At 42.5% G+C, this 20,697-nt stretch overlaps 1 protein-coding gene across 29 annotated transcripts in view; it reads left to right on the forward strand.

The window, feature by feature from the left end:
- The window catches only part of ZBTB20 (zinc finger and BTB domain containing 20), an 832,086-nt gene that overhangs the window by 749,267 nt on the left and 62,122 nt on the right, over positions 1 to 20,697 (forward strand). For 27 of the 29 annotated variants that reach the window (XM_073231612.1, XM_073231628.1, XM_073231618.1 and 24 more), the window contains 3 exons: positions 672 to 772; positions 8,247 to 8,410; positions 8,784 to 8,971. In XM_073231612.1, coding sequence (XP_073087713.1) covers positions 8,400 to 8,410; positions 8,784 to 8,971 — 199 coding nt within the window. In that variant the 5' untranslated portion in view covers positions 672 to 772; positions 8,247 to 8,399. The remainder of the gene's footprint in view (positions 1 to 671; positions 773 to 8,246; positions 8,411 to 8,783; positions 8,972 to 20,697) is intronic. The other 2 variants (XM_073231642.1, XM_073231643.1) reach the window with 1 other exon arrangement.

Below are 20,697 nucleotides of genomic sequence, written 5' to 3' on the forward strand. Positions count from 1 at the left end.
TGAAGGAGGCAGAAGACAAAACTGAGAGGTAGGAGAGAAGTCAGGATAATGCAGTACTCCCATGGGAAGAGGGGAGTTTCAGGAATAATATCATCTTTGGGGCCCAGTGTGGCCAGAGGGGCAAGACCTGGGAAAGACCTGTAGGTATGAGGCTCTGAGACAGACAGTCTCAATTCTGTAGCCCCTAAGGCTGGACTCCACAGGGTTAGACTTTGTAGTAATGGACAGAGAGAAGGCAAGAGCTCAGAAACATGCTGAGTCTTTGGGGGGTTCTAGACTAGGTAGAAACTGAGCACTAAAAAGGGAGACCCAGCAATGGAATCAAGAGCACTGGAAGATGAGTGGGCGGTGGCAAGGCTGAAGGATACTGCCCCTGCTTCCCCAGCCTCACCCTCCACCTCAGCTCCATCTCAGAACCACAAAATCAATTCCATTGGCACTGACAGAGTGCTGCCAATGGTCTCAGACCTGCGGGCAGTGAGGTAGATACCCCCAACTGGAGCCTGGACCACATGCTCTTTACTGCCTTTCCTGACTTGACGTTCTCTGTGGCTAAGGTGTAAGAGCAGACTGTCAACGGCATCCCACCGTTCTGTCTCTATCGAAATGAACAATCACCATCACCTGTTCACTTAACAGCCTTATTTTTGTTTGCTTCCTGTCTGATCTAGATGCAGCCGCTCTCTGTTCCCTGTCCCAATGAACATCTGCACTAGGCCCCAGCCTTGGAGTGACTTACCTGAAGAGTGACACCATTTCTCTGGAAACTACTGTGAGTACGTTACGCCTCTAGTGAAAGGCTTCTTAGTTCATTCTGTCTAATTAAACATACATACACAATTGTAAAAGCAGATGAAATTTTAGATGGCTTCATCCCTTGGACGCAGCTGGGTAACCAGACTCAGTCCTGAGGTGCCCGACTGGTCTCAGCCCCCAGCCTGCCATGTACTCGCTGCGCAGCACCATGCCCTCCTCGCCAGGTAGCTGTGCTGAGCTGGCCCTAAGCTCACCTTGCAGGGACTGGTGCTGCTCTGCTTGGTCATGCCCTCTACCTGACGCAGTGGCCACTCCTGCCCCATCTGTTTGCCTCTTGTCATCCTTCTGTGCCACTCTGTTGAATGTCACTGACACCCTGGTCAAATCCATGAGCCAGCCTCCCTTGCCCATGTCTACCTGTTGCATGAGCTGCATCTCTGAGCCCGTGCTGTTGCCTACTTGCTATTCTAGGGGGCTAAGGCCCACCCCTTGGGCTCTGGGCTCCTTCAGCCATATCCCTAAGCCATTGCCTCTGGCTCAGCTCTGCCCTCTGGATGCATGTCCCCATGTACTTGGGTTAGTTCCCACCATGTCAAGCATATTTGTAAAAGTACAGCCCTGGCAAAGCAATGTGCAGAAATAAGTTGGGATAGGAGATATAATGCCTACAGGAAAATACTGATGAAAGATTGATATCAAGTGTTCATTAATCATGACTAAAAGTAACATGAACATTTTCTTTTACGAGAAATGCCAGAAGTTTAAATTATTTAGAGGCAATGCATGCCAAATAACTTAATCATACATTTTAAAACAAAAACTCAATTCTTGTTGCACTCACAACTTTTCCTATATAGTCTGAGGCAGGTAATGGGATGTGTTTTACAGACATCTCTGTTACTGAAAAATGCTAACCATGGGAGACTAATGTCTTAGGCTTTCAGGTAGGATTTTCACATGCCTATTGCGATGTCTTTAGCTTTTCTGGCATAAATCAAACCCAAAGAGCTGAAGCCAGAGTTTTTGTTTCTGGTTGCTTTTTATTTTGCAGTTGATAGTAGCAGATACATGTAGGTGATTGGCAGCTGGTCTGGCCAGAATGGAGATGGGACCCTTGAGTGATCTAGACAGAACTAATAGATATGAGGGATTGTGTGCTAAAGACACAAGAGATCAAAAATAGACTGTCTTCACTCCATATCTGTGCAAGGAACTCACTGTGTACCTTCATTCATTCCTAAGTTCAGGTGTAAGAGTGCCTTAGAAGTTCCTACATCTAGATGGTTTTCTGAGTTGTTCTTCAGAGCAACCATGCAAATGGCATGGCCTGGTTTCAAAGTTTCTATATCCTTTGGGAGAGAAAAGAGTTTTTACCACTCCTACCTTCCTGTGCTGCAGAGAACCCAGATCCAGCACCTGGGACCCAGAAGTCGGGACCTAAGGTCTCCTGAAAATCATAGGGAAGGCCAAAAGTGAGCAGCTGTTTCTGCCCTAAAAGGCATTTCACCTGTGCAGAATGCCTGTGCCTGCTTTCACATTTCACAGGTCCTAGAGAGTGGACAGGTTGGGTTTTAATCTTTGCAATCTCTGCTTTTCAGAAACTCCCTTGTACATAGAGAAGAAACAAATGAACCTTACAGAGACTTGCTAGGTACACAACTAATATGGTGAATAAAGCATAAAAATATGGATTAATTACAACGTGTCCCTTCCTGTGGGTTGACAATGCCCTTGGCCAGGTCTCAAGGCTTGGGGCTGTGTAGGGAGGGGATGAGTGTTACCCACTTCCACACCACCCACACAGCCATGCTCAGCAGCCCTGACTACTTACCTGTGATAACCGATGAGAGAATGTCTATGTGTGGCACAACCAAAGTGAGTATATTTACTCAGTCAACTACATATTCACTATGTGCCAGGCACTGTTCTAGGGATGAGGGACATGGCAGCAAACAAAAAAAATGAAAGTCCCTGCTCTCACGGAGCTTACATTCAGTTTTCTTTCCCAGTAAATGGCACATAGACTAAGTAGGTACATGGACGCGAGGAGAGACATAATTTCATTTTCTTTTGCTGTGCCTTTCCTCTCAGAAAGTAAAATTGACAGGAACAGGGCAAAGGAAATGGAGACAGATTAGTCTCCCCCCACATACACCCACAACCCCAGAACCATTCTCTGTCCTGCTATGTGGCCAAGGAGCATGGCCTCTCTGGACTGCACTACCCAGGCTCGCTTCTCCTCTGGCTTCCCCTTGAATTTGGCCAAAAGGAGACATGGGCAAGAGATGTGTGAGTAGGAGGAGAGTGAGTCCAGGTATTTATCAGTCCAGCCCGCGCTCCTAAGTCCAATTCTGATTGTATGTAGAGAGCACGACACCTTCCCGTGCCCCTTCAGTTTAATAGTCTAAAGTGAGATTAACAGCTTTCCACCACTGCTGGTGTCCAGGGCTTGACCAATCCCTGAGGTCCCTTAACCTTCCCTCTACCTCATGTGCAGTCTCTTCATGAACTGTCTTCAGCCAAACCCTTGGAGCACACCACCTCTCTCTGGCCAGGATCCTGACTGGTAGAGTGAGGGAGAAATACACTGAGAAGCACTCAAAATCAGCCTTGCCCAGAAGGTTAAAAGATAAAAAATTGAGTGAATAAACTGTTTTAATCATGAAAACATCTTAAATTTATCTGAGAACACTAGACCCTGCAGTGAAAGGGTGAATGTAAGAAGACATGGCAGCAAGGATGTCAAAGGTTGGCTTCAGTGAACAGACCATAGTGCTCACATTGGGTGGGCTTCTATAGGCCAAGTGTAGCCTGCTTGACCCTCAACTTCCAGAGGAGCTCTTGGTATAGCAGCAGCAATGGACAGACGTGAACAGAAAGAAGGTGTCAGGAGATAGCATACTAAGATCAAAGTGCTGAAAAAGAGATTGCTTACCCCAGCATTCCTTCTGCCTCGGCTATAACTACCATGCGTTTGCTCCTGCCCGAACCTAGATATCAAAAAAGATTACTGAGCCAATGGAAGCTCCTTCAAGCTGAAATGATGGAAGCCACAGAACTCTTGCTCTCTGTGGAAAGAGCTGCCATCATTGGGCACTGGCCATGTGCCAACCACTTGACATGAATTATCTGTCTCTTTTGCTCCTCACCCCAGCCCTAGGCGGTGGGTAATATTATTCCCACTTTACAAGTGAGGAAATTGAGGCCCAGAGAAGCAGAGTAATCTTCTCAGGACACGCAGCTACTAAAATGGTAGAGCTCAGTTCTACCATCAACCCCCACCGGGGTGGTTCACTACCAACCCCTCTTCACCCTCCTCCCCAAACCCTCCACTAAGCCTTGTCCATATATTATTGGGAAAGAGAATAAGGAAATGGTTACTATTATGAAGATTGGGACGAGAGGGGAGCATAAATGGTCTAAATTGTTAAGATTTGATGAATGAGGAATGATTTATCAAATCAAGGTTCTAATTTCCTATCCAACCAGGCTGAGAAGTGGAGGCATGTTAATGTGCAGGAGAGGGTGGGAGCCCAGTGAAGAGAGAAAATTGGGGGAGATAGAAGAGAGCATTCTCCTCCCAACAGCCCCTGGAGACTGATAAGAGCTCACACAGATAAAATATTTATTTTCCATATGTTGCAGAAAACATTGCCATCACTGTATGTGTGCAGTATGTGCAAAGAAGTGTGAAATATATATATCAAATGCCGCCGATCTGGTTAATTTCCATGCATTCACATGCTTATACCTACCATCTCATCAATATGTTTTAGTGCATATTTCCTTCCACATACAATATGGTCTAGTGAGGAAAGAGCCAACATCATCCACAACCTCACTCACTGCTATGTTTAAGCCCAAAACTTGTCTCCAGACTTAGCACAGTGAAAGTTAAAAAGCAGTAGGTCCTGCTGGCCAACTCGGTACCTGAGGACGCCTTTCCAGTTCTTGAAGCAGCCTTTTTCTCCTAACAGACATGTTTGCGGTGGGGTGATGAAAATGTTTTTGTTCCCTTTGGACAGCAGGGAGATAGTCACTCAGAATGTCAGGGCTGACCATTGCAAGGCAGGTGCCTGCGGCCGCACTTCCTTCTTTTTTGAACGCGGAGCCCCTTGGGCGGGAGGAAGTGCACAATGATTGGTCTGTTTCTCTGTAGAAGAGTTCAGGGTACACCCCGTTTTGCTTTGCATATATTTACGAAACATCTGCCCTTTTCTTGTTCTTAAATCCTCCCCCTCACCAGCGCCCGCTCCCTTTTCTCCTGTTTCCTCTGCTGTTATGGGCTAGTCTAAATTTTTCATTGGAGATTTCGTTTTCCTGTTGAGGGGCGACTTCATCAGTGTGTAATTTTAACATGGGGGGTGGCGGAGGAAGGGAGAGACGACGGGAACTGAGAAGAAAGAAGCTGAGCGGCCAGAGTTTGGCAAACCAGCCTCTGGCATGGTGACCAACAGGAAGGTTCTGGTCTGGTCCGGAGTTTGCCTCTCAAACGCTGCCTGGAGTCGGCCTGTGTGCTGCTGCCCTCTATAGGCGCCAGGGAGTAATGCACAGCCAGAGAGGCTTGGAGAGGCTTGCCCGCAGATGTGCCCTGTTTATATAATTTTTTTTACACAACCAAAGAAAGCATTTTCAGTTAATTACTACAGGACTTGCTGTTTCCTCCTTAATAAACTATGAACTTCAAAAATGGGGTCAAAGTAACAGCACCTGTTCATGTCTAGACACAGACTGTGTTTAGTGTTTCTCAGCTCCAGAAAAAAGGAGCCCAAAAGAGCTATTAGAGGGAGTGAGATGGGTTGTGAGTTCCTAAGGACAGTGAGTCGTTCTGTTATCTGTGCAGTTGGGAAACGGTCCAGTGGTATAAGGACAAGTAAAGTAATATTAGGCAAATGAAGGGGCGAGCAAAAAGATTGAGTTTTCAGTATTTTCTGGTCACAAACGTAGCTCCAATATCTCTGTGCTATGAATGTTCTCCCAAGGTGACCCGTGAGACAAGAAAGAGGAGGGTATGTTGCAAGATGTCAGGTAGGAAGCAAGATGTCAAATCTCGGGAAGGAAGGGCATTTCTATGCAAGAGCATTTATATAAAGAACAAACAATTTTTGCAATGCTAAAAATTAAAAAGTAGTGTTACTCGTTTGGCCATACACTCATTAGCCTAGGCCTTATCTAGGGCATCAGAATAAATATTTTTTTCTGTTAAGTGATATCTGTCATTAGTGTTTCATCTTGACATATAAATGACTCAGGAGGACCAGCCTAGATTTATTGAGCAAAATAGAGGTCCTGTTCTTATCAAATACCTTCCGTGGACTCAAATGAAAAGCAGCCAAAGTAGATTTCACTGCTGCATAAAGAGTAGGAAATTTAGTGGGGATTCAAGTTATGACTACTCTCCAAATATACTTTAATTTCAGCTCCCCTTAATTCCATCAACAAACATGTACTGAATGACAGCTTTGTCTAATCTACTCTGCTAACAGTATACACTAGACAGCAAACTCTGGGAGGGCAGCAACCAGGCTTGTTTTACTCCCTAACCTATCCTGGCACATCATAGACACATAATAAATATTCATAAAATGAAAATGTGAATTAATGAATTGTGAGAGGGAAGGAAGAAGGAAAGAATAGATGAACACAGGGAATTCAAAACTAAAACATCTCCTCACCCTCAGAGAGTTTAGAGTCTCCGAGTAAAGAAAAACATATAAACAACCATTATTGAAACAAAATTTAGTGAGTAAAGTAGAGAAGTAAAATATACTTTGGCATTTCAGACAATGGTGGGAAGGGCTTGAATTTCAGGAAGAGAGAAGTCCTATCTGGTAGGGAGGAATCACAACAGTTACAAGGAGACAACCTTTGATAAGTACAACGGATAAATACGATTTCAACAAAGTTCAAAAAGGGACATTCAAAGTAAGGGAAATAACTAGAATAAAGATGTAGAGCCAGGAATGTAGATTCTCCAAGATGTCCTGGAAACATTCAAGAAATTTAAGAGTCCAGTATGGCCAGTATGTAGGGCACGTGAGCTCAGCTAAGGCAGATATGGAACCCACTGTATCAGGCTAACATGGTCGTCTCAGATTCTGTGGAGGCAAAGAAGTAGGACTGGAGGAGTCAAGGAGGATAGAGAGCCAGTAAGTAAACAACAGTCTAAATAAAAAGTGTGAAGATGATAGCAATGGAAATGGAAAGGAAACCTAGATGTGAAAAATACAAAGGAAGCAGAGCTGTGAGGACTGGATGAGTTGTCTTTAAGGCAGAGGAAGGTGTATGACCAGACATTTCCAACTTAATGACAAGCCTGTGACAGACAACAATAATGCAAATAGGGACCTTACAGGAGGCATTTATTTTCATGGAAAGGAAGATTTGGGCTTGGGAGACTTTGATCTTGGCCACTTCCTTAAACTGAAAACCAGAAACCAGCTCCTAGCTGCTCCATGGAGACACTCAGGATTTGGGGGTCGGTTCTGTAGTCACCCGTTCAACAGACAGTCGAGAGAGCATCGCAATTTGTTGCTTATCTTATACTGGCATCCTCCATGCTAAAAAATATGCCTAAAAGCTTCCCCTCTTTTCATCTTTACCATACCATCTCTGCCTCCTGCCCTCTGAAACGGCAGATTTGATTTCACAACCCGTTGGAACAAACACACAGCATGTTAATCTAACACCATATTCTGTGAAGGCAGATTTAACTACCTGGTATAACAAATTTCAATACAAAATATTCTGTATACCAAGTCCATTGCCATGCTTACAGAAACAAAGGAAACATGGAAACAAATCTACTTAGAACAAATTCTGTACTGCACATAATCTTCTACCAAAAACTAAATAAAATACTTTCTCTGGTCACCATACACATAATAACAAAAAAGGCACAGAGCCAAAGAAACTGGAGGGCATGTTCAGGATATGATGAATAGTCCAGGTTGGCTGGGGCCTGTGGTCCAGCAGAAGCTAAGTGTTGATTCATTTATATTAGTTGCATTGTCCTAGGGAGAGAAGACCAGAGCTGACCCAGAGCTGAGCTGTTCCTCTTCCTGACCCCAGCAGCAGTTAGCAGTGATTACCTTCCAGTTCCCTTCACCCCTTCCTCCTCGCACCCTAACCCCACAGTCACACGCAGACTCCAGCATCATGAGCTGAATCATTGAACAAAGGCATCACAAGTTTTGGATGAATAAAGGGTTGAAATAGAGGATCTCTGTGTGACACCTTTCCTCTTTACCTACTGGAACATAAGCTCTTCTTAGCACTTTTCATTTGCTACTTTAACAAACACCGCCATCACTACCCCTCTAATCTGTACATCCTGCAAATTTACATTGTGATTTGGAATTATGTGTTGATCAGAAATAAAATCTAACAACAGCAAGAAAGTTGAACGTGCCGTAATGTGTTCCATGAATAGAAACTTAAAACTGGAAGGAACCTTTAAGGCCTTCTAATCCAAGCCCTTTATTTTACAGATGAGGAAACTGAAGCCCAGAGAGGTGAAGTGAGGTGCCCAAGGCCACACAGCAAGTTAGAGGCACAGCTAGTACCATAGCTCAAGTCTCCTGACTCCCAGTCCAGTGCTCCTCCCATTACTCCACGGGTCCTGTCTCTAAGCTTCCTGACAAATGCTAGAACGGTAAACCTCCACTGGTATTTTTCCAGACCATGTTAAAATTCTTAAGGGGGAAAAAAAAGGATGCTTTCTTGGATAATGTCAGCCATACGTAGCTCAAGCTGTCTAAAGTTCTGGGACAGGGTCTTTTTATGCAGCCAACAGAGTCCAAATGTGGCGCTGTTTGCTTGGCCCATATGCTTTCTTGTGTTCCCAGTTAGGCCATTACTGGAGGGAAAAAAACAAGACTCAGCTTGTTTTAAAACAAGGGACATACTGGACTCCCTCCCATCCCCCCTCAGAAAAAAAAAAATCAAGTTATCTTTAACAGATTCTAAAAATGCCTTTTCCCAAATACGCAGTCAGTTCCTTCAAAGGGCCCTTTGTTTATTTTCAGGAAGAAACCCAAGACAGCTGAAAACCAGAAGGCATCTGAGGAGAATGAGATTACTCAGCCGGGTGGATCCAGCGCCAAGCCGGGCCTTCCCTGCCTGAACTTTGAAGCTGTTTTGTCTGCAGACCCAGCCCTCATCCACTCAACACATTCACTGACAAACGCTCACGCTCACACCGGGTCATCTGACTGTGAGTACACCAGTGAGGCGCCGGTGTCTTCGCGGGGCCCAGAGCTCGCTTCTGCCCCGGGTTCTGGCTCCCTCGCCTTCCGAGCGAGCTGTTTGCACTGGGTCTTCTGAAGTAGCCCCAAGTGACTTGCCACCATATTGACTCAGGCAACATCTCTATTTTCAAAGCTAGGGTGTACCAGGTAACTAGCCGTTTGGCCTCAACAAGCTGTTTAATGACAGGAACCACATTCTCTTTCATAACATTAGCCCCCCTCCCGCCAGAAAAGTTGCGTCGCTGCTTTCTAACTGTACTTCATCGCCGTGATCTGAGTAATGGCCCCGCCACCATGACTAAATGGAACGACCAAATATACGGACCTCACCAGGCCGGTTAGACACGGGAAACATCCGTTTTGAAATTACATGATACAAGTCAGCTTTCCATTAGTTATTGGAGTCTCATGTAGCTTGGCTGAATTTCTGTCTTTCCAGTTTTTAATTTATTTTGAAGTGGTTAAAGGATAGCATAAGTTTACAGGAGAAAAGAGAATGGCTTCCAAGAATTCAGAATCCACCCAGACTTCACATAGCCAATTAGAATTCAGGTCAAAAATATTTTTTAATTAAAAAAACTGCCTACGGGCTAAATTTGGAAATGGGCAGCTTAATGAGATCGTTGCTATTGAAGTCACTCCATTGCTATTTATTTTTGCTGTCTCCCCACTAATCTGGGAGTCACTTCTTCAAATTCTATTTTAAGAAAATTGATAAATCCCGTTGAGGAGGTTTTTCTCTTCCTGAAATGTAACCCAATACTTCGAAGAGAAAAAACACGCGTGGTGGCAATGAAAAAGGTATGGAGTGACTTTGAGATCTAATACGAAAGAATATTCCTTTTAGTCTTGAGATACCCAACAGGTTTTTCTGAATGGATCTCCATAAGGGATGTCTGCTAACAGGCAAAGAGCTGGCATATTCTTCTTTAGAATGAGTAAGATAGGACCAAGAAAGTTTTATTTCCAAAAAAATAAAGACTCCATTTATCCTGTCCACGAAGACAAAAATTATACATTAGGAAATGAGATTCAGAAGCTCCTATTGTTATTTTTCTGTCAAAACCCACGTAAAACTCTGCAAAGAAGGCAAGAGGTGAATGAGTCTGGGAGATTCCATTCCCTCCTTTCTTCATCGTAACCGTCACTAGATAAGGGGACAAGACCTAGGGGCTGGGGGTGGGGTGAAGGGAACTTTTTCTACTCGTGTTGGGCTGAGACTACCCTCCAGCTATCACTAAAAATGAAATGAGAAATACCGAGATCCCAGTCTCTAGAGCCTGTGTGATTTGTTCAAAGTTGCTGCTTCTGTAGAGAAACCTGGGGCTCAGAAGCTGGCACTGTGTGCTGCGGAACGTCGTAACGGTAACATCCTTGGCCTTTCTCTCCTGGCAGTCTCCAGCCTAATAGTAATTACAGGAAGAATTGGAATATAGCATGGCACAGTGCCCGTAGACATGTGCACACTGTCCATACCTACCAGGAAGGTAGCCTGTTCCTGTGGAGAAGGGCCTGGAGCTCCTGCACGCAGACCTTCATCACCTGGCTTTCTGCCACACCTTATGGGGAAGATTATATAGAAGGGCCTTGGTCCAGAAAACCCCTGTTGCAACAAAATGAATGTTTTGTGAATAAAAAAAGCACTGGGCTTCACTTATTGTACTTTACCATAGGCATCCTCTGGCCAGGCCTTGGCATTAACATGGAATGTGTACAAGGAACTGGACGAACAAGGTGCTGCTGTACAACTGTGGGTGACCCTGAGGAAGCCAGCAGATCTGAGCTCAGTATGGAGTCTGAGTGCAGTTGGAAGAAGAATAGGGAGGAGAAACCTAACTTCCAGCTGTTTAGAAAGTCATTTTGATTTTATCATTAAGATGTGTAAGTCTTTTCTGCTCTAACCTGCTGTTTAAATTGATTATACTTTCCTCCAAATATATTTGTATTGTAGTGTGTCCTGATTTGAGCCTACACTTAGAAGAAAATTGTTTTTTAGGAAAGATTCACAGAAATCTGTCCATTTGGAGATTGCTTGAGAGAAGACAGGAAAGAGATTTATTTTAAGCTGTTAAAATTTTTGGATGCTCTTCTTGCATTCAAGAAGATTTTTTTTTTAAGTTTCAAATGTCATTCTTACCATAGATTAATTTAAAAGCCTAATTTCTTTAAGGTAAAATATTCAGCTTCTATTTAGAACTAACAGATTTGGGGCATTTAAAAATAGTGCCCCTGACTTGTTAGTCTCTTTAACTTCAGAACCATTCCACCAGTGTGTGGTGTTCCGGGCTTTCACAAGGTGTGTGAATTTTTATAGCACCCTCTTATTTGTCATGTGCTTAGCAAAATTATTCTTGGTCATGCCTTAATGCCCATCTCTCCTCAGTCAGTACAACTCTTCCCAATTTGCAGATGAGAAAACTGAGAAAATTGACACTCCAGTAGATGAATGACTTAGCTCGGTAGTTAACTCATTCAGATACCGAGAGATGTTTATGGATTTGCTCTCACTGTGAGCAGCCTGAATTCTCTGTTCCAAGCTCAGAGATGGCATTCTTGAGAATGTGCTGCGACTCATGCTGGTGGGTTATAAAACACAATGGATAACCATCCACACAAAAGAAAACTCAGCTCTGCATGTGAACCCGAAAGGGTGGGTAAGACATAGTGTCACTGCCTTTGAAAGACACAGCCATGTTTTAGACAAAGAGGACAAGTCAGACCCCTTAAATTATCAGTGGGCTCTTCAACCTGCTGAGCCGCTTCCACTTTGGTAAAAGATCCCACTAATCTTCAAAACAAAGCAAGAATATGGTTGAGAAATGCTTGCCTCCATGAGATGACGAAGCTCACGTTGCTGCTGAAATGTGTGCCGCTCTGCTGTGCACCTGCCAGTGGTCACCTCCGGCGTCAGTCCCCCATTACCTCTGAGCTCGTCATCTCTTCAGCATTTCAAAAAATCTAATGGTAAACAAACCCAGATGATGATAATGAAAGGCATTAAGATGGGTTTTGCAACGCCAAAGGTACAAAACCCTGTTTGACAGAACAGTTACCCACAACAGGCTAAGGAGAAGCTGAGCCACGCTCCCTTCGAATGTTAAAACAGGACTAAGCCAAGTCAGCAGAGCAGATGAAGCTGCCCGTGGTCCGACAGCCGTCAAGCGCCAGCACATCACAGTTACATGTGTGAGATGGACTCGACCGGAATTCTCACCTGCATCCTCCTTCCATTCTCTTTTCCCCCAAATAAGGCTCCAGCTGAAGGGAGAGGTGATGGTCCCAGCTTTGGCAGACCCCCCTGCTTCTGGCTGGAGATCCACCTCATCTGCTCTGTGTTTTGTTGGAGGCTGACATCCGTGGTTACTTACCTTCCCACATTTTGCACTGGCCTCATCAGGCTGTCTCATTTTTTTGCATCCTTGCCAAGATGCTTTTATGCACTAACAGTTTTTATTTATTTTTAATTTAACCTTTACACATTACCAAACTGTTGTGTGGGTGGGTTTAACTTTAGCTCTGTAGGTAGCATGACTCTGCTGGGGCTGAACACTGTCAAGGAGCCTGGTGGGCTCTTCCTTTTCTCTCTCCTGCCGTCTACCTTCATTGGCCTTCCCCCTCCCAACCCTTTGCTCCACAAGTCCAAGTCCCCACGATTAAAATTTTTAGTACTCTTGGTTCAGTTTTAACTTTCAAGCAATTTTTAGAGAACAAAACAAAGAGGATATTTTATAGCAAACTCCATTAATGCCACATTAAGGCTGACATTTTAATTACCCCAAAGTCAGGAAATACAAAGTTCAGGTTCCCACAGTGACAGAAACTGTCCCCTGAGTGCCGCCATCACAGCAGATTCTTTCATTCCCTGATTACACAACACCAGGCAGGGGGACCTTGTTTTTTATCCACATAAGTGGAAAGGAGCATAGCTGTTATCCTGTTTTTTTCCTGTAACTACAGTTGAGGATATGGGTCTTTAGGTCCCCTCCCCGAGCCATCTATATGTGTAATCCTGGAACAGAAGACTGTTATCGCTCTACATGTGCACACGGACAGAATTAAAGTTGCTGTGGGAACATTAACTCTGATTTCCGGACTTCCGTGCCAGTCACATTTAAACCATAATGTTGTAATTTTTGGCATGTAATAAATGTGCATTTCATGTACACAGACAGAAAGAGGCATAAAATGTATTTTAAAGAGCAATTAATTACTAACTTTGTGATTAAAAAACATTTGGTGCATGTTCCTTCCCATTTAGCATCAGCTGCTGGTCTTAGCCAGGCCTAATAGATGACATACTGTGTCTCATCCTGTATCTCAGATGTACTTACTGTATGTTCCTGTTCTTCTGGATAATTAATTCCCTTAGTAAAGCTGTAGGGGGAAAACAAAATGGAAGGAATATGCAAGCATGTAAATAGGGTAAAGGATATTTTGAAGGAAATGATTCATTCCTGCAAATAAACCTCTTAGTCCCTGGTAAAGAGCCAGAAATCTGCTAAGTGGGTGTAGACAAAGGTTTCTGGCCACCTTAGGGCAGCTGGTCCAGGGCCATACAAACAGCTTGAAAGCAGATTTCCCCCTGAATCCCAGGCATGCCCAAATGGGGGAGCGATTTGACTCTAGGAACTTTTCAGGCTTAAGGCTTAACAAATTATCTTATTCTGTATCAACTTTTCAATTTCTATGCCAACTGGAAGAGGAGAGTGGTAGGGAATAAGGCAAGATGTGGACTTTGCCGAAACAACCCCTTATTTAGAGAGTAGCATCTTACCTTCCTGTGGACTTGAATCTGGTTGGCCTATTTGTATTGGAGAAGTATTTCAAAATAACTGAACAAGTTTGTGAGGAAAGGGAATTGCTTGTAATACTCAAAGTTACAGTGTTTAGAAACACAAATGCTTGAGCATTCCTTCAAAACTGGGGGAGATAGAATTTTTCCTGAAAGGGCGTGTCGCTTAAAGTCCCAGGTAAATCTCATGAGGAATTTGCACGTCGGTTGTTGCTCTTTTCTTCATTCTCTCTCCTGCCATGTATTCCTTCTTGTTCAGTTTGGTTGCGTATGGTATTTAACCTTTAAGAAAGATACTTGAGTTTCACAGGGCTCTGATTTGCTTTTACTCAGGCTGTCTGTATGTGTGAATGTATGTCTGTAGGAGTGAAAACTGCTCAAGCAAGTTTGAAGGTCTCTTTGGCAAATCTGACTGCGTGTTCAGAAAGTTTCCAATCAGAAAGCTGATTCAGTGTAAAACCTTCCAAAAACTTCCCAAGGCACCTGTTCACAGGAAAAGATTGGATTTCTGCTGGAGGTGCTCAGAAGGCAGTGTTTATAACTGAAGCTCTCTGTGCAGAATGCCAAAAAAATGAAAAACATTTTGGCCCCCAGAAAACCTCCATAAATGTTCAAAATGTATAATCAAACAAAAGCTTCATTTGGATTCAAATGCATGTATCTCAGCAGATGTGTCTAAACTAACTGGAATCCCACAGGAGCAGCTGAACTGGATTTGGATATGTCTTGATAACTGAAAGAGTTATTCTTAGACTTTGGAAGGACAAAAATGGTCCATCTGTGAAGAACTGTAATAGAGACATGGCAAAAAACAGCATCCTCTGAAAGAGTTTATTTATGGAATTTAGGACAAGTTGGACAATCCTGAAAACACTTTGGGGTCACACTAATTAATTTGCAGAAGAAACAGAGCCAAAATGGGATGGAATAAACAATCACAGAGAGTTATTATCCTATGGCCTGCTATTCATTTTTCCAGTAGATTCCACATCATTTAAGCAGTAAACAAAGCACCTTCAGTGTAACTTAAGTGCTCTCATTGTCCCCAAAGTGTCCTACATTTCTTTATTCTACTTCCCATAAAGGACTACATATTTACCTTTTTGTTGCTAACAGTCTACACTGTTCTGCTATTTCATTAAGCAAGTAAACTTCTTATCTATTAAGTATGGATTCATTTCTTTAAAGATAGCCACCTCCTTTTTAAAAAGTCACCTTTCTGCTGCTGAGCTAATTGATACATAATCTCTTTGGAATTGTTCTTATTGCCTTTGGTGCCCTTTATTTAGAGATTTCCATACTTAATCAAGCACTTAAACATTAGAAGGCCAGTTAATTTTTTTCTTTGCTCTAACTCCGTAGAGTGTCTTCTTAGACTAAGTGGAGACACATTTGTTTTTAAAAATCATATTTCTTGAAGTTTCATGCCACAAACTACCTTTTTTTATAAACCTGGCCTCTCCCTACAATGCCAATCTAATGAGCTGTCTTCTGTGGTCACCGAATGCAGTAATCCGGGATGGTCGCTCTCACCTCACTCACTCATGCATTTCCCTGCTTCTGTGCCATGTCCTCTGCTATGACTGAGGGTAAAGATAGGAACAAGATGCTGGTCCCTCCATATGGGAACTCACAGTGTTCCCAAACACTCCCCTAAAACTATACCTGGAAAGGGGGACATACAAATTCAGCATTCCAGTGTTCCTGAGGAGGGAGCCTCAGACAGGGGAAAGGGCTTCACAGGGCACATGACATTAGACCTGGATCATGAAGAAGCAGGTGCATGTAAAGTAGAAGAGGTAGGGAATGGCATTCCAGGCAGAAGGAGCAGAAACCAAACCACAGAGCACCAAAAAAACACGATGTTTTCAGAACAACGAACAACTCAGTTACAATACTCAGGCTTTCTTAGGCTTCTTATGCTCACAGGATGCTTTCTATGTGAGTAACATTGCCTGTCATTAAAATTCAGCTGTGCTGAATCGTATGGACCTTTTAGAGACGTTTGCTTTCCAAGTAAATAAGAAAACAAGACACTCCCTTATCTTCTAATAGGCAAAAGTCACTCTGCATGTGAGCAGTAGGCATAGAAATGTATTATGAGGGACCTACTGATAATTTAGTGATTAACGTATTTCAAAATAAACTTTTCTTACCGAGAAAGGATCATTCTTGGAACCACAGAATCACAGTGCCAATGCAGGAAATATGTCATTGACTCATGGTCTCCCCAGATTATAGCCATCTGTCCTCCTATGGAATCCTCCCAGGTCCCTTGACAAACCTGGTCTCACTGCCCATTGCCTCGAGTTACACCAGCCATACTGCTCTCCAAATATTGCATGAATATGCTTATGACTGTCCACACATAGTTACTATGACCGACTGCTAATATTCAGGGTTCTGTTCTTCATCTCGCCACCACATATCTTGCTGGAGTACTTCTTCAATACTTATCTTTCGCTGCTTAGGACAGTTTCATGTGTTTCCTCCACTCATGGCAAATTTCATGATAAAAAATTAGTATTCCTCTGTATCTGTCAGGACTTTTCACATTCTGACTCAAAAAAAAAAATATGTACTATTGCCCTAGGAGATGGATCATTTGGGATCAGTTGAGACCATGCATGAAGATTCTAGGAATTTCTTGCTTTAGAGAAATTTTAAGTTGGATTCCTCTACCAGTCACCTCCCACTAGGTATCATAGTCAAACACCATATTAACTCATTTGCTAAATAAGCACTTTCTGCTTTCTTTTATACTTTTTTCTGCCTCTACATCCTTTGTTATCTTAAAGAATGTGTGCCATTTAGAACTTTCTATCAGCACTGACAGAGATTAAAGTTTCCCTGATCTAACCCATCTTTATGCAGATGAGGAAACCAAGGCCTACAGAGAGCAAGTGTCATAGTAAAATTCCCAGCATAGTTAGTGGAAGAGCCAAAAATAGAACTCTTCCCCTCCTCCCACTATATTATACTGCGCCTGCTACCAAATCTGCTTCTAAGAGAACTTAGGTTCACTAAATGAAAGGGAGTCAGGACTATTCATCTATCAATTTACTGAAAGCTTTCCATGTGGAGGGCGAACTATAGGTCTTGTGAAGGACACAGTTCTATAAACTGGAGTCCTGTGCTCAGAGACATACAGCCTCATACAGATACATTCGCAGACAACCACCCTGCAGAGTGGTAAAGGTATGTCCCTGAACACTTGGATGCACCAGGGCATTGACTCACTTACTTAACAAATGTGTAAAGTTCACCTGCTATGCCTGGCACCACACTGAGTTCTACGTAGTCACAGAAGTGCAGACAAACAGACTCTGCCCCCAAGATTCTAAACACTTAGTACATGTCCTCAAATCACCATCATCTGAGATAGAAGTTAGAGAGCTCATAAGATATGTTATAATCCAATTAACAGTAATATCCAGTTCAGTTTATTAGAAAAGGTTCCATGTGACCTCTCTTGAAAGATGAGTGGAATTCCACTGGCATCGAGGCATTAGGGGAAGGTATGAGAAGTCTGCCTTCTGATGAAGCTGTGCAAGGGATTTAAGTAGGGTTTGCCATGATCAGGACTTTGCTATAGGAAGATCTAATTTACCAGCAAGGATATGGAAACTACATGGATATGACAAGGGATGGCTGAATGAAGGAGAAAGCCCTGTAACTTCTGTCAGTGGTTCAGACTTTTGCTAACCCAAAGGGGACTAGTGACAAGAGGAATGAGGAGAAGCCTGGTTCAGCTGACTTTGTGGATGAGGGTGGACAGCTCCAGGAACTGACTGAGTGCTAGGTAAGAGAGAGGAAGTCATCAAAGTAACCCCAAGATATCAAAGGAAGAAAAAGGAAGGGAAGTGTGAAGAGGCACAGAAAGAACATACTCAGTTTTGTACAGTGCCAAGGAGTAGACCCTATGGAGACAGCTGACACTGAATCCAAGATAAGATACTAGAGTACAGCAGGAAGACTTGAAATTAGGGCTAGCAAATAACTTACCATGAGGCCAGACTTTAAGCCATGAATGTAGGAGTGAATTCGAAGAACTTGTTGAGAGAAAAAAGGAAAATAGAACCTCGGGAATATTTACATTGAATGACAAGAAAGAGGATGAAGCACCATCAAAGGAGGAATAGAAATGAGGGTTTGAGATACTGTAGGAAACCCAGGGCAGTGCAGAGGGACCACCGGGGAAGGGAAGGGTCAGTGCCGCAGGCACTTCAGACACCGGGGATTGGTGACTTCCTGGTGGCTGTTGAGAGAGCAGAGTCAGATGCATCACAGAAACACCACAAAATGGGGCTCAAGAGCAAACAGAGAATGAATAGGAAAGTGACAAGTACAAACTTTTTAAGGAAGTTAATACTTTAACAAAAAATAATGCACAGGTAATGCAAAAGCAGACACTAATTATTTTTATGAAACATGAGGCCCTAGTCCATTTATAGACTGGAGGATAAAATAGTGCTAAGGAAGATTGCAGTTAAATAGGCAAGGTGAGAGAAAACTAGGTCTCCCATTGTACAGGGCAGTTGAAATGAAAACTACAGGTAAAAGAAATCTGAAGTCACTTCTTTACCAATTTGGATTGGTTGTATTTCTTTGTTTTGTCTAATTGCCGTGGCTAGGACCTCCAGTACTATGTTGAATAACAGTGGGGAGAGTGGGCATCCCTGTCTTGCTTCCGATCTTAGAGGAAAAGCTTTCAGCTTCTCGCTGTTCAGTATGATGTAAGCTGTGGGTTTATCATCTATGGCCTTTATTATGTTGAGGTACTTGCCCTCTATACCCATTTTGCTGAGAGTTTTTATCATGAATGGATGTTGAATTTTGTTGAATGCTTTTTCAGCATCTATGTTTTGTGGTTTTTAACTTCTTTTTGTTTATGTGGTGGATGATGTTGATGGATTTTCGAATGTTGTACCATCCTTGCATCCCTGGGATGAATCCCACTTGGTCATGGTGTATGATCATTTTGTTGTATTTTTGAATTTGGTTTGCTAAAATTTTGTTGAGTATTTTTGCATCTACATTCATCAGAGATACTGGTCTGTAATTTTCTTTTTTGGTGGGGTCCTTGCCTGGTTTTGGTATTAGGGAAATGTTGGCTTCATAGAATGAGTTTGGGAGTATTCCCTCCTCTTCTATTTTTTGGAAAACTTTAAGGAGAATGGGTATTATGTCTTCTCTGCATGTCTGATAAAATTCCGAGGTAAATCCATCTGTCCCGGGGTCTTTATTCCTGGGTAGTTTTTTGATTATCGCTTCAATTTCTTTGCTGGTAAGTGGTTTGTTTAGATTTTGTGTTTCTTCCTTGGTCAGTCTTGGCAGGTTGTATTTTTCTAGGAAGTTGTCCATTTCTTCTAGGTTTTCCACCTTGTTAGCATATAGGTTTTCCTAGTATACTCTAATAATTCTTTGTATTTCTGTGGGGTCCATCATGATTTTTCCTTTCTCGTTTCTGATTCTGTTGATGTGTGTTGATTCTCTTTTTCTCTTAGTAAGTGTGGCTAGAGGCTTATCTATCTTGTTTATTTTCTCAAAGAACCAGCTCTTGGTTTCATTGATTTTTTCTATTGTTTTATTCTTCTCAGTTTTGTTTATTTCTTCTCTGATCTTTATTATGTCCCTCCTTCTGCTGACTTTAGGCCTCATTTGTTCTTCTTTTTCCAATTTTGATAATTGTGACATTAGACTATTCATTTGGGATTGTTCTTCCTTCTTTAAATATGCCTGGATTGCTATATACTTTCCTCTTAAGGCTGCTTTTGCTGCGTCCCACAGAAGTTGGGGTTTTGTGTTGTTGTTGTCACTGCCCATGCCCAGTGATTCAGTAATTTTATTATAGTCCTTCTTTCTCTATGTCTTGCCAACATTACTTCCTCTTCCTTTTAGCCAATAAGAATGAGTGCTTTGCAAGAGCTGTTACAACTCTTTTTGGACACCTTCCCAAATATTCACTGGCCCTCAGTAATCTCTAAGCATCAGTCAGAGGACAGGTAGCATATACTTGGAGCATTTTAATTTTCTAAAAATTTTTTAAACAAATTATCTCAAAGCATAATCCTGTTTAAAAGGCCACATTCTGTGAACTTCTTTCATGACAGGTCCAAATCAAATAGCTCTTCAGTTACTAATAACAAACTTATGTGTTGTTCTCCTTCACTGTCCCAGGACATCCTCAAGGGTTGTTTTTTCTTTAACTTGTTTACTTAGTCTGTTTTGTGGGTAAATTTTATTTTAACTTGTTTACTTAGTCTGTATTGATCTCTTTGGTGTTAAAGAGATGCCCCCTATGGGCACTGTCACCTGGTCACACAATATATGCAATTACTTCTATGTTAGGCTGGTGCTCTAAAACAACTAAATCAAATGTTTCTTTGCTCTGCTATCGAGTTATCTACAAAACTAAATAGGGAAATTATTTATTACTATAAGAAATTACATAAACAACCACATGGAAGAATTTTGAATATGAGTCTTCATAATCTCACAAGGAAGAATGAATCCATAGTTGATGTCAAAATGGAACGTGAGGAGTCTTTCCTTTCTTCTCTAACTCCAAAACAGTCACCTCCTACTCACTTAACCCCAGTGGTTTTAACTAGGTTCATGTTGCCAGCTTTATACCAAGATCTCATGCAGTATTAAATCAGGGCATACATAATTTTTAAGAGTACTTGGCATGGCGTAAGGAAAACCATATGAAGAATTTCAAGAAAAGGCAGCTAACTTTGCCATTCAGGTTTTGACTCTAATCATTTCCTTTCCTGTATCCTTACTTATCATCTCTGCCTCAAATATCAACTGGGCACTTGGATATAAAGGAGGTAATGGAAGAAAGGTGGATATAAATTTGAGCTTCAGAACATCCCTGTCTCCTGAGAAATACAC

The sequence above is a fragment of the Manis javanica genome, chromosome 3 (assembly GCF_040802235.1).
Source record: "Manis javanica isolate MJ-LG chromosome 3, MJ_LKY, whole genome shotgun sequence".
NCBI classification, from domain to species: Eukaryota; Metazoa; Chordata; class Mammalia; order Pholidota; family Manidae; genus Manis; species Manis javanica.